The following is a 14,809-nucleotide window of genomic DNA, read 5'->3' as shown; positions in this document are numbered from 1 at the left end:
TTGTTATCGTAGGTCTGAATGTAGATAGAAAACATAATGTGAATGCACAAATCTGAATTTGGATGCATTTTATGATGTTTTGGTTCAGCAAATATCTGATAATCTCTTTAAACTCCACAGCAATGAACAAACATGCAATGCAAATGCTAAAAAAACAGTGAGTTGAAATGTATGCAGATACTTGCATTTTGCGCTGCGTTAAATACCGCCTTGTTCAGATTAGGTGTTGTCTTTGCTCTAAACGTATAGTTGCCTTGTACTGAGATATCCACATTCAGATACGCCACTGATCTTGATCCAAGATTCTTGGCAAATTCCTAGAAGATTCAACACAGAAAATTGTACAAACTATGATGTTCAGTTATAAATACAGCAGTGTAACACTTACATATTTGGTTGCTTCGAAGATAGTCTGCAAAAGATTGGGTGTTGCTTTAGCACGGAATGTGTAGTTGCCTGGTATGTTGTCGACATTCAGATAAGCCACAGCTCTGCTCCCTAAATTCTTGCTAAATTCCTATAAATCATAGTCAGGGTAATAATAACTCTCAACTTATTTTCTATTACTTGGTGTGGTGCAAATAACTTTTACCATTTTGGCTTAGCGGCTTTTGTCACCGAAATACAGGAGCCTAAAATTGGTATATCAACTTCCCATCCAATGCCAGTTCCAAATCCCAACTGTCACTACCCCATGTTATTCTGTTGATACTTTCTACCCAATTAAAAGCGCTCCTTCATCTGTATTTCAGTGCTGGTTGAATGCCCTGTCATCCATATGTATCCCCATGCTTACAGATTCCCCATGCACCTCCACCCATTCAGAAGAACCAATCTGGTTTTTATTCTTACTCTAATAGTCCTATCATACAAAGCAGTCTCTTTTGGTAACATATTTTGCATTTACATCTGGGTGCTGTTTTGGAGAATTGACTATCCAATCAGAAGTCACTACTATGCTCAGCATTAAATCATTACTACCCCAAACTGATGCAAATGACAGTCTCTCGCAGCTGATGAATTGCCAGTACCATTTGCACTATAGCAACCAGGAATTGATCACCAGCAATTCTCTACCAATTACTGGTGTTTTCTAGTATGATACAGCATAAATAACCTGCATTATCCATTCAGAAGGGCACAATAGACTGCCTTCTTCTGTTGTTCAAATTGTTTGTATGTAAAATAAGTGTGTATGTATGACTGTATGCATTTATGTAAATTTCCGTTGTTCAAATGGGTTCCCACTTCTATGACTCCAACTATACTTTGTTCAACCTATCATTGGCAAATATTATTTGGTTTTTGTTACTGCAAGTGTCAATAAATTTCCAACGTATACTGGCGTAAATTTACAAAAGTATGTGCCAGTCACACATAGCTGCATGCAACTGCATGTACCCTATTCTTTATCAAGCCATGATGTCATGAGTCTTGCCATTTATAAGTTGAACAAAGTACAAAAGTAAGACCTAATTTCAATTGACTTGACTTACCTCCACCCATTCAGTTGAGCCAATCAGACTGTATTCCTCTGCTGCCCAACTACAAAACACAATAGATCTACGAGGGCGCCATTTACCTATTGCCAAACACATTGCAATCATAACACAGGTCAATTCAAGCATATGAAGCACCAAGAATAAGAAGTACATTAAACGTTATGAGAGGTGCATCTTATTCAAATCACTTTTGTTCCACACATAACATAATCTTTAATATAGCATTTAGCTACTATTGGATATTATCATTTTTAATATATCTATATACTTTTTATTGATCATATTGATCTTTCCAATCAACACATAACAACCAATGTTTATTTTGTTGATATAACTGATTTCAAGTAAACAACAAAACTGCGCATGTGATCCAATTCATACATATTTTGACTTTTTATTATTAAAGCTAATCATTGCATGTTTTACTTGTAATCAAACAAAAAAGGTCTGACCCATCTGACCAACCTACCTCCTCAAGAGGTTTTGTAGACATTATGAAGCAAATAATTTGATTTTGCCTTATCTAGTGTAACACACCAGGCAACTCTGCTTTTCAGGGGCGTGATTACATTAAAACAAAAAAACAGGAAAATGGTTAAATCGGCCTTCACCTTTTGTGCAGGGAAGGAGAGACTAACAAATCATGGCTGTTTCAATTTTGGTACAAATATGCCATTCATTTAACAAAAATCCTAATGACCTATCCTCATGACCTGGAAAAATAGTATGTAATCAAAAAGGGGTACTCCCCGGGTGTGCTCATTTGAAACAACGTATCAAGCAAGTAATGGATAAGATGTTGCGCTACATACCTGATTTCACCAACTTGCCCATAGCTCTTGTGATCTCTAACATAACAGCAGTTCCACTGGATGGATCTACAGCACCGAATACCCAGGCATCCCGATGGTTACCCAGAATCACATAGCGATCTGTGTACATTGACAACAAACAAGAATATTAGTAAATTCTGTGGTCCATAAAATATGACCCCACCCTTTCAACGACGAAACAAGGTAAAGATCGTCTAACTCAAATGATTATTTAGTAAGGAATGTCACTTTCGGTATTTTTTGCCCCTGAACATTATAAGAAGATCCATGTTTTCCCTGTTGACATCAGCAATAAAACAGAATAATATGGCAATTAAGCCACTTTCTCCAAAATAATGAATTCAATGTGTAAGCGTGTATACGCACACAGGTTCCAGGCATGCCAAAATTGTATGTGCTCAACTAACTGCTCATACATAAATTGTGTACGCACTTCCATTAACTTGCATTCACATAATAATATGATACTGTATAGTGTGGATTTATCACTGATTAAATTTCCAATTCATCAAGTAAATGTAGCAACATGATGTGTTAAATATTGACAAATGTGCCCAAGAATTATTCTTACATAAAACCTACCAGGTTCCTGGCTGCCTCTAATCATGCCAATGACATTGTAAGTCCATTTTCTCTCACGGATATTGTTAACCTCTAACTTTACTGTCCTGCAGGGAAAAAGTAAACAAAATTACTGTTTTTATCAGGGGTTCAAATTTGCAATTAATTATGGGGAATCGGTTTTGGTTCTCGCAAAAGGGTTTTGCGAGAACCTTTGGTTCCGTGAACGTTGTAGTGCAGGGCAATATTCAAAAATTGTATTCATCTATTGCTATGGCAGTTTATCCCGTTACATCATCACTTCTACAGCGAAAGGAGACAATTTCATTACTGCGCTAGTGAGGTCACATCTATTATTATGGGATGGTCGTCAGTAATATAAACATTGAAAGTACATTCCCGTTTATACTCAATAAATTGACAGCTAAAATGAAGAAACATTGCCTTTTCCCCAACATTTCGGAATTATATTTTTGGATTAAATCATATTTCCTTTGCAGAAAGGTAAAATATAACACAATATGCGATCTGAGACTTGGAAGCTTACGAGAACCAATTTTGGTTCTCCTAGTTGTAATCCAGCGAGAACCTTCAGGAGAACCGGTTCTCGGGTTCTCCTCGAATTTGAATCCCTGTTTATCAATATTGAGAGACATCAAAATCTATATCTTTTACTACTCACGCTGCCCTGAACACAAACACAGAATAATTTAAGGAAAGGGCTTGGGAAATTCCTGAGAGTGGCCCGTAACTTACGGGGAATAACTTTAGGAATAATAAAATTAATAAAATATTTATTGCAAGTAATTAGACTTTAATTGTATCTATGCATTTGGACTCTGAAAATTTCCAGGAGATAGCCCCGTAACTTACGGGGAAAAGAGGTTTGAAATCCAAGAAAATTTGCTATATATAAAAGGCGATTACTCCAGACAGATGAATTGCAAAACTTTGAGTAGTATGTGCTTTATTTTGTATGAATTGAAAGTAGCAAACATTGGTAGCAAACTAACAATGCTAATATGGTAGCATTATTAGTTACCATATTCCATTCCATTAAGCACCCACTGTGCCATTGTTTACAATCATAAAATAAAAAGGCACGAAGAAACACAATGTGGAGGTCAAAATCTCTCCCAAATTTACATTTTTACATGAAATACATATATATTGAATTAAACATAAAACTGATCAACTGGGACTCACATTTATTTGAGAGGCTACAGTATTGCACCTTATCCACGGTGCATCTTCAGGCCGTCTGATGATCTGGTGGCAAAAGGTCGTTGACCTGTGACAAGGTGGTGTTGCCAGAGGTTGTGGATCTTGATTATCAGATGGCCTGAAGATGCACCTTGGATAAGGTGCGATACTGTAGCCTCTCAAATAAATGTGAGTCCAGTTGATCAGTTTTAATAATTAACAACATTTTTAAAGCGCAAAATACAAAGGTTTCTAAGCGCTAGCAACAACTTACACTACAACTTACACTACTACAAAATGACATGAACATGATAAGCAAGAAATACAGAGTCAATTAATTGAACAAGAAAGTTTTGAGCTTGGTCTTGAATTGATCAATGGAGACAGCGGAACGGATAGTGAAAGGGATATTGTTCCAGAGGAAGGGTGCCGCCACTGCAAAGGCCCGGTCGCCATAGGTAGATGTTTTGACAAGCGGACCGGGTTTTAAAGCGAGCTGGTGAGCGGAACGGAGAGAGCGGTTAGTGGATAATGATATGAGGTTGCAGATGTAGTTGGGTGCATGTGCATTAAGAGCCTTGTATGTTAGCAGCAGGATCTTGAAATGGATTCTTTTCTCAACAATCAACCAATGAAGTTCGTCTAAAATAGGAGAGATATGTTCATAGCGCTTAGTTCCTGTAATGAGACGGGCAGCAGAATTTTGAATTCTCTGAAGTGATGACAGGAGGTTGTCAGGTAAACCATACAAAAGAGAGTTGTTGCAGTCCAAATGAGATGTAACAAAAGCATGGACGAGGCGCTCAGTAGATTGACGATCTAAATACTTGCGAATGCGGCCGATCTTATAAATACCAAAAGAGGCTTTCCGGCATATATTGCGAACATGGTCTTTTAACAGCAATGTGTCGTCAAGCAAAACACCTAAATCTTTCGCAGAATTTGATGGAAATATATCGGAACCTCCAATGTGGACAGTCGGAAACACGGAATATGTCGGAAGTTGGAATGGAAATGAATGATTTCAGTTTTTGAGTCATTTAACATGAGTTTGTTTTGGATTGCCCAACAGCGAACGTCTGAAATGCATGATTCGAGCTTGTTTACAACTTGAGGATGATGGGTAGATTCAGGGTCAGGTACAGTTGAGTATCGTCGGCATAAATTAGATGGTGAATATCATGATGAGCATTGATGACATCGCTCAGCGGAGCACTATACATAATAAAATCAAGTGGTCCTTTAACAGATCCTTGGGGAACACCCCAAGGTAGCGGGAAAGGATCAGAGAATGAATCACCGATGACAACGGCTTGTTGGCGACTATCCAGATATGAAACACACCATTGTAAAGCAGTGCCAGATATGCCATACCTCCTTTGGAATCTTTCAGATAAGATGATGTGGTTTATCGTATCAAAGGCAGAGGAATAGTCGAGTAACACAAGCACTGCTTGATGGCCTTTGTCAAGCGCAAGTAACAGGTCGTTTGTAACACACAGCAGAGCAGTTTCCGTTGAATGGAATTGCCTATATGCAGACTGGCTTACAGAAAATAAACTATTTTCTTGCATATACTCTATATATATTATATATACTCTATACTCTATATATATTATGTTTAATTCAATATTTATTAAACCTGGATGAATGACAACCTTCACAAACATATGAAATACATATACTTTACCTTTCATCTAGCAGACCTGGTCCTAAATTGTAGTTTGCCAATCCATCAATATTACCCTGCCACTCATCTGGTGCCCTATCACCATCTAACTGTCTGAAAATCATAATTGGTAAGTTTTTTAATTATTATATTCTACACTCGGTTTCAGAGAAGAACAGCAGTCCCATGCTCAGACTGACGCTCGCGCCCTTATACATGGAGCTTTGTGTTCCCTTCAAGGGCGCTGCTCTGAGCCGACTAACATTTTGATCGACCAATCAGATTATCAGTTTGTTGTTATGATTGTCAGACGACTGAATTAGCCAATCATCAAGAACTCCACTTCTGTGTTTACGCTCTGCACACTCTCAAAATATAAATAACTGCCATTCTTCTCTGCCAGAAACTGTAACATAACACAATATACAATTTACTGCATCATTTTGTATCCTACACATAAGTTGTGGCTTTGATACCATCTGGCAATCATGATCACATAATACACACATATAGGGCTTTCAGCGCATGAGTTCAATACTCTTCTGCTGTTAATCGTTTTATTCAGTTGACGGTCTTGTCATGAATCTACAATTTGATTGGTTTTCAGGTCACCATTATCGAATGACAGTGGGTACTGATATTAGACAGCGAGCAGTACGTTTGTTGGTCCTCAATGATTGCGTGATAATGCGTTCGTGTAATAAACATGTGCAAGCTAAGAAAGCAGTTCAGCGGCTTAGATGTTTGTGATGGTTTTGTTCATTTAAAACAATGGGGATGTCCTCACAAAAGTAATTTTATCTGGAAAAAAATTACTCAAAGAAATGAGAATAAAAGATAGGATTTTGTCTTTTGCCTATCCAATATCGTGTCATAATGGATGGGCTGTCCAGTATTTTGATCGTAGTGGATACCAGCTGTGCCAGCATCCACTACCCATAGGCAAGACAATATCTTACCTTTAATCTCTTAATCTGTGCCAGTGAGTACCTAATCAGTCAATGAAACAGTTTTTTTTTGCAGTAAATCATTCATTGAAACTGTAAATGAAATCAAACATACACCACAAAATTCCTATTGGGGCAGCCTGCACTGGTACATCGTCGCCAAGGTACTTGGCTGGTACTCTGCAGTACCAGGGGTGTACCAGTGTAGTACTACCAGTGCATTACCACTGCTGGTGGGTCCTGTACAGTAGCAGCATTGGTACTGAGTAGGTACTCTGTGCGTAGCAGTCAGGTACCTGACCAAAAGTATACCTGTACAGGCGACCACAATAGGAATCTTGTAGTGTATGTGGCATGATCAGATACAATCATAATTTCGCACTGAGTATGCCAGGGATGTGGGGATTTTATATCGGTATAGCGTAGGTCCAAATGTACTGATCAAGTTTGAAATCGTAAGAACTCAATTTGCAAAATTTCATACTGGTCTGACTGGACTAGATCATGTCACATATGTGGCCTGCTACCACGAAATGAGCATAAACTCGCAAGTTGGTAGTTTCGAGATGCCCTGGCTGCTGCATTGGTGTTCTTTGTTTCACATGCACCTGTTCAAGCCAGTAGTATGTCTGTATGTCCTTTGTGAATGGGGCCACAATGGGGCATTAATGAAGGAAATACAACTAGCTTGTACAGGTGCGCTGCAAACAAAGAACACCAACACAGCAGCCAGGATGTCTCATAACTACTCACTTGCGACTTTAGGCTCATTTCCTGATAGCAGGTCACATATGAGTCCTTAAAATGTTGCACAAATAACTTACTCCAAGAAATGCTTAGCATTTTCATAACCAATGGGCTGTACAGGAATCTTTGGAAGATCCACAGAGCTTTCTGGGTACCTGTAGGCATTCTCTGGATTAAGTAAAAACAATTTAAAACAAAGTCTTAGAAACTGTTTTCATTTTGACTACCACAAACACTTTACTTTTACATGTAGCACTAATTTCAAATAAACATACAGCTATCTAATATCCGGGGAGGAAGGGCACTCAAATATGAAAGTGACGTACCTGTGCCCACCAGCGTAGGAAACTAGGGGTCTATCAATGTAGAAATTTTCAGAAAAAAAGGGGGTCATTTGGTGTTGGCAATGTCAAAAATGAGGTGATTTTGTATGGGAGCGCCCAAAATTTCACATCATTAACAATCAAAAATAGCTTTTTACCCAATTTTACAGTACAAAATAGACAAAACTCATTTATTTTTTCATTTCAAATTTCAATTTCAAATAGAATGGGCACATGACGTATGTCAATATATGGGAGTGCCCCCCCCTCCCTGGGTCTAATATACTACAAAAAATGAACAAACATGATGTTGGTGATGTTGGTACCAATGTATGTACCAGTGATGCTAATGTTGATGCAGAAGCAGCAATACTGGTGTTGATGGAAGTAGCTGTGATATCAATGCATGGATAATCTTTCAGAATTCCTTTGGAATACTCTATCATTACAGGTTTTCAATACAAGTCCTCTAAAGAATGGTATACATGCACAGTTAAGCCAAAGCTGGGTGTGTTCAGGGGTTCATATAATATTGATAATGAAAAGTGTATGACAGAGGCATGGTGTTCACCTCATTTCAACCTCAGCTTAGCTATCTGCAAATATTTTTAAGCATTAAGCTGCACTCAACATCTCACTTTCTGTAGCTTTTAGGAGCAGTGAAAAAAAAGAAAATCTCAAGTTTTCTATATCTAGTTTAAAATAAATTTTTAAAAATTTACTAAAAAATTTTTTGCTCAAAAATGTTATCGTTTTTTTCTGCAAAACTGAGCGCTTTTTCCAAAATTTGACATCACAGATGGATTTTATGGATTTATCAAGTGTTTGCCATTCTAAATATGCATACTTTTATATACTTAAGACCAACAAAAGTTTTCATAATTCCAGGGTTAAGACCACCCTTAAGGTAGGTGAACTGAGAACAATGTATCAGTGCATCTCTTGATAGGCAAAGCCAGTGGCGTAGCATGAGTCATTGTGTGTGTGTGGGGGGGGGGTGGTACTGACCATGATTGGGGAGGCACTGGGCCTGATTGGGGGCACAAGCTGTTTTTTAGCAATTATCCAAGCCACTATGAGCGTGTTTCTACAGAGCCAAATACCGTTTTGATAATGGTATGGAACTGTTAATCACTCCTGTGGAAACAGCCTCCAACACCTTTTCGCAACGCCTTTTCAACGCCAACGAAAACCTCGTTGGAGTAGGGTTTTGCCGTCGACGAAGCGGGTAGATTTTCTGTAGAAACAGACCGAAGCGGTAACTTGCCGTTTATCGAGCAAAATCAGGGCAAACTGCTGTTAATCAGGTAAATTGGACGGACGACATGACAAAAGCCTTAATAACAGCCTGGGCAACATAACAAGTCCAAACTAAAAAAATGGATGGCTCAAAGCGGAACACAGATGCGTAATCCTACACTATAGTAACACAGGCAGTGTGTGATGCATGAGGAGGTGGTGCCTGGCTGTTTCGGCTGCGTATGGTTTTTCCACCCACTATTGAGGTTAGTGACTAGTGCTGTTTGAGCACAGATTAATGGTCAATTTGGCACATTTTGTTTGAGACCCCCACTACATTCACAAGTCGTGTACTCAGGTGTGAAAAAGGTGATTATTTCAAATGGGGTGTCATTGTAAAGAGGAATAATGTAGCTATCCATTGATATGCAACATAATATGAATATGTCACAAATAACCTGAGATACAGATGCTTGAAAAAACTGTCCAAACTTTTGTTGAGGAGTTTATATCATGCATGTTGCTTATTTTCTTATTTCTATTGATTACTTTATTGCTTGAAATTAATTTTATTATTATAGTTTTGTATGCCATTGATTTGATTTATATGATTTGTATGTGATAAGTGATAATAAAATATGAATGAATGAAATGACTACTACCCACCAGATGATGGATAAGCAGGGGTCAATGGATCCCCACCAAGACCCTGTTTGATATACAGTGAGCCCCTCTGCACCCCGCTACCAGGTAGCCACCATGTGTGTGGGTACACATCTGCAGTATTATCATCTGCAGCATAGTCAGCTGGGTCTGAGTAGATCACCAAGCCTACTGCTCCATATTGCTGTGCATGCTTTGCCTGCATGATAATGATGTATAGAGATATATAACAAAAATGTGTATGTATACTTGTCAGATGGAATAAGTTACTTTTTTTCCCAGGGACTGTCCACTACTGGAATGACCTGCCTTGATATATTCTAGATGCACCAAACAAACACATGTTTCAAATCTGGGCCCTGTGGAGTTTTCACTGATGCACAATCTACTACATCTCATCTAGGTCGCATTTCATCTAATGTGGTGCAGGATGTAGGTTATTAGTTGGATACACTGCAATCAAAATTTTATTTGAATGAACACAGCTGCCAACAGCTGCACACGATCTGACCACGACCATATTTCAAAATACAAAGCGAATGCACAACCTTGCATACTTAATGATAATACTAACCAATCATGAGTAGTTGGTTCACTTCTGTGTTACTTAGGGCTCATATTGAAATTCCCTTACACAGGAAGGTGTGCGCCATCCTGCAGCTTTCCTGTGCTAGCCTTCTTTGTTAAAATCCTGGGCAGGGTGTATCACTGATGCATATAATCCATCCGTTTTATGACCGAGATTTCCTGAGGCGCGCGCTTAGCGCGGGGAATCCTGCCTTCTTTCTGTGTGAAAACATGGTAGGGTGTTTCAATATGAGCCCTTACACACGTTCATCAGACAGTGTACATGGGGAATCATCACACTGTTGGTAGATGTGTTCATTCAAATAAAAAATAATACAGACCAAAGAAGATGTGTGTTTGAAGGGAAGTCATTCCACCAGTGCAAGTTTGACATAACAAGATTTAATATGGTAAGCCTTTGGACAGACTGTCTTCCTTTGTGGAAAACTTTCACAAATTGAATTGTTTCAATCAGAAGATACAAATTGCAAGTCTACAGGCCCACAAGAACAATTAAGCGAAAAAGGTAACGAAGGCTGTCAGATTCTGATCCTATAAAGTTGTTTTGAGTATATCGATGTATATATTATCTATGTATGGCTTTTGATTGGTAATTTTGCTCCATACAGGTTTAAAAGGTATCACAATTAAACCCTTTTGTTACAAAAGAAAGATCATCTGTTCAGAAGCTTACCATATATGATCACATGACACAGACTATACGAAACCTACCAGTGGAGGGGTAGGCCCATGTTAACGGGTCTCCATTATCTACAAACAATGTTCCCCTTTGTATCCCTGTATCAGGCAGCCACCATGAATTGGGGTAAACAGTTTCTATACCATCTACTGCATAATCGGCTGGGTCTGAATACAATACCATACCAACTGCACCATAGGATTCTGCTATGGCTACCTGTTGATGGGGGCAGCAAATATATTAAAGTAGAGGTTACACATCGTCTAGTTTGTGTAAAAAGCCACTGTGGTGCTTTGCGTAATGCATGACAGTTCATGCTTTATAATATGTGACTTTGGAACATTATTGATCAAAAACAGCACATATTTTCTTGTTCTTTATATTTGATGAGTTATATTTGTCTATAATTAGGCCAAAAAAAACCATGTTTGTTTCCTGTAGCAGGTCTAAAAAGTCAAATGCGAAATGCGTTTTTTTATTTTTTTTTAAATCCATGCCTTGAAATGAACAAAAAAACTTTTTAATGCGAATTGGAATGGGCATTTACAGTGTGTTTCTCCAAAACCCACAAAAAATCATATTTCTTCATATTCAAGAATAATTTCATGATCCCCTTTCAACCTGCCAATTAAAAAAGGTATTTAAAAATATGTGTGATGTTTTCTCCGGTAGTTTTTCACTACACGTGTTTGCGTAATGTGTAAATGTTTTCTCCAGAAGTGTTTCATATTATTTTTTGTGATTTTCTGGTGTTTTTTTTTTTCTCCTTTTGCCTTATCTCAAATCATGAAAAATGGATAGATCACTTTTTGCATATGAACTCTTCATACATAAATTATAGAAGCTTTTATAGAATAAGAAGTGAAGTTCACAATGTTGCCCATAACATGCAAGCAACATCCATTTCTGATCCATAATCATTCTAGAAACACCATATCTGCAAAAAACACCACCTGTGCATTTGGATCAAGCTAAAGAAACCAAAAAAGTATTTTGAAACGATAAGACTCAAAAAAATGTGAATACTTGGGTGTTTTTTAGAACTTACACATCGTCGTAGGGCAGGAAAAACCTCCTATGTGTCGTTGGTCCCTGAAACCTCTGGGCAGTTTTGTTTTAAACATGTTCAATGGCCACAAGTACACAGGAGGTTTTTTCTGCCTAACAACATCCACTTCTGTTCCCCATCTTTCACTTGCATGTTAATAAACATATCAAATGAACCCACATCACTACAATAATTCAGTTCAGTTCAGTTCAGATTTACTCTCAATTCTTTACCTTATCACCTCTGAATATCTTGCCATAACGGGCAATACAGATCTTTCCTGTCACGTTCACTTTGAGTTCTTCATCTAACTTCTGGAAATCTTCTATTCTGCCATAGTTTACATATACCAAATCACCCTATGCCAAAGAAAATAACATAACAAATACAGAATTACATGGTTTTATGACAGCATTCATCTCTTATTTCAAAGTTTTGAGAGGCGCCCCCAGGCACTGCACTTATTGGCTTCATCTTGATCGGAAACATAGTGTGGTAAGTGGTCGGAAACTTCTGCTAAAAACATATGTGTATGTATGACAAATGAGCTTTTAGAAATTCCCTAGTTCCCCTGTGGGAATGGTTGGGTGTCGGATACTTATGGTGCATACTGTGTGGAAATTACAGTGGAAATTGTATTCTTTTTGTTTTCAGATGAGCTCCAACAGTGTAAACTAAAAAAAAAGTTTAAAAGATTGTTCTATCACAATTTGCTACAAACAGCACTTTTAAGCATGGAGCCTGACTGCCCCACTAATGGGCTATTTCAGTTGAAATCCATACATGTACACCCCCTAAGGAAGACATGTCCTTAACCCTAATGCCCCAAGCTTTTTGGTGAGGGAGAAGAAAAGAAGGAAGGAATAAAGAAAGAAAGAAGAAGAAGAGAAAACTTTTCTCGGGTGCGGTTTGAACCACCAACCCCTCGGGGACCAGACACATGCACAGATCTACCTTGCCACAAAGGTCTACCTTGGCAGGCCATGCTTACTGTGGCCATATGACTGTTCGCAAGATGACGCAATCGCATCACATGGGATATCTGCGTGTGCATATGATTTGTGAATTGAGGTTTTTTAATGTTTGGTTCATTTAGGGTTAATCTTCCACACAAGGAGTGTAGATTTCAAATGGAGTCACCCATAACAGGTAGTTCACACTCCCCTGTGTGGAAGATTAAGGTCATGTCTTCCACAGGGGGTGTATGGATTTCAACTGGAATAGCACAACACCACTGAGGGAACACCCACCCATCTTCCCCTTACCTCTACTGTACCTTCAGCCGCATAAGCATTAAATGGAGGCACTGTATCAGGATGTTTGTCTCCATCATCTAAGTCTTTCTCCTCTGGGTCTGATTTATAAAACTCTGTGCCATTTGGATTTAAAATGTATACCTGTAAAAATGAGACATTTTAAATATAAGATGTAAAATTTGAAAAAATAGCTTATGTGATATGTGGTATATGTATAAACTGCAGCTTTTGAGAAGTAAGACTTTACATACTGCTACAGTATGTATTTATGTTTTGTCACATAATCTAATCCACAAATGTAACTTGCCAAAGGCAAGCGGCATACATATATCTAAGGCCATCTTAATTAAATCCTGTGTCTCAAAGCTTGTGAGAAATTGAAAACTTAATGCAGAATGCTGTGTTTTTTACTGTATTTAAAAAAAAAAAAAAAATTGTATGTGTTAGTACAGGATTTTCGGACAAGCATTTTGTGTAAAAAATATCCAATGTTGCAAAAGTAGGAATAGCAAACAAAAAAGTCACTGCTACAAACTATTATTCTTCTCTTTTATTATTTTCATGTCCAAAGTTTGCTAAAAATTGAAAACTTGAAATCAAATACGAATTTTGAGTTTTATTTTCACCTTTTTGTTAAAAAATATAAAAAGAGATAAAAAATGAATTTCTTGATTTTCAAAGAGGACTACGTGCACGATTTTACTAACGCACACGGCAGCTTTGAGACACAATGGCCTGAAGTGTTTTTGAGTAGTGACACCAAATTACTATGCTACAGATACAATGGTGATGAGTTCTGGTGCCAAACACAAGCAGCATACATCAGGGTCTTTGCTAGAAATTGAGGATTGCCCTTCATTTGAATAAAATTGCCTGTCCTAATTTGACTTTAAAACATTTACCAGACTTCTACAGTCCATTGGGGGTTCAAAGAGTTCAAATACGTTTTTCCATGGCCTTGTCTTGCAAATCTGGTCCACTAAAAAGGTCAATAACCTTTATCAACAGCTACAATTATAATTTTTAAAAAGAGTTAAATCCTTCCTAAGCCTTTCGGCCCATTGGGTGGCGCCTACATGTATCTCTGTTTCATAACCCTAGGCCACATGTCAGCAGAAGAGCTACAGCAGGGGATTATTCCACTGGTAGCCATGTGTTTAAACTTTCCCTACTCCATTCTTTCAATGCCAAACGCCTGGCAAGAAGGCAGTAGGTACCATTTTTAAAGCCTTTGGTATAGCCTGGCCGGGATTCGAACCCGCGACCTCCCGATCGTGAGGCGGACGCTCTAACCACTAGGCCACCATGCCGGTTATAATTTAGCATCTATCAAAGGCATCAATTTGGACGGGCAGAGGGGTGGCTAGCTATGACAATGGCATACATACATGGACAGAAGTGTTTGGCACATCACACCAAATCACTACGCAACGGGTGCAATAGACCTTTTCAGAAGCTGATCTGAAATCTTCAGAAAAAGTTGTTGCATGTGATAATGAAAAACACTACTACCAATCACACATTGACATCAATGAATTTCATGAGCATGTG

General features: G+C 38.2%; 1 protein-coding gene across 3 annotated transcripts in view; it reads right to left on the bottom strand.

Annotated features, from left to right (window-relative positions):
* Window positions 1-14,809, bottom strand: part of LOC140153086 (N-acetylated-alpha-linked acidic dipeptidase 2-like) — a 36,056-nt gene that overhangs the window by 11,099 nt on the left and 10,148 nt on the right. The window contains exons 4-12 of one of the 3 annotated variants that reach the window (XM_072175705.1): window positions 13,268-13,399; window positions 12,236-12,361; window positions 10,987-11,170; window positions 7,540-7,630; window positions 5,790-5,882; window positions 2,918-3,003; window positions 2,315-2,434; window positions 1,497-1,582; window positions 186-317 (exon numbers count right to left, since the gene is read on the bottom strand). In XM_072175705.1, the coding sequence (XP_072031806.1) occupies window positions 186-317; window positions 1,497-1,582; window positions 2,315-2,434; window positions 2,918-3,003; window positions 5,790-5,882; window positions 7,540-7,630; window positions 10,987-11,170; window positions 12,236-12,361; window positions 13,268-13,399 (1,050 nt within the window). Of the gene's footprint in view, window positions 1-185; window positions 318-388; window positions 518-1,496; window positions 1,583-2,314; window positions 2,435-2,917; window positions 3,004-5,789; window positions 5,883-7,539; window positions 7,631-9,690; window positions 9,887-10,986; window positions 11,171-12,235; window positions 12,362-13,267; window positions 13,400-14,809 lie in introns of all 3 variants that reach the window. The other 2 variants (XM_072175704.1, XM_072175703.1) reach the window with 2 other exon arrangements.

Source organism: Amphiura filiformis, chromosome 5, assembly GCF_039555335.1.
Source record: "Amphiura filiformis chromosome 5, Afil_fr2py, whole genome shotgun sequence".
In the NCBI taxonomy this organism is placed as follows: domain Eukaryota; kingdom Metazoa; phylum Echinodermata; class Ophiuroidea; order Amphilepidida; family Amphiuridae; genus Amphiura; species Amphiura filiformis.
Note: the sequence above shows the minus strand (reverse complement) of the source record. Positions and strands in the feature narration are given on the sequence as shown.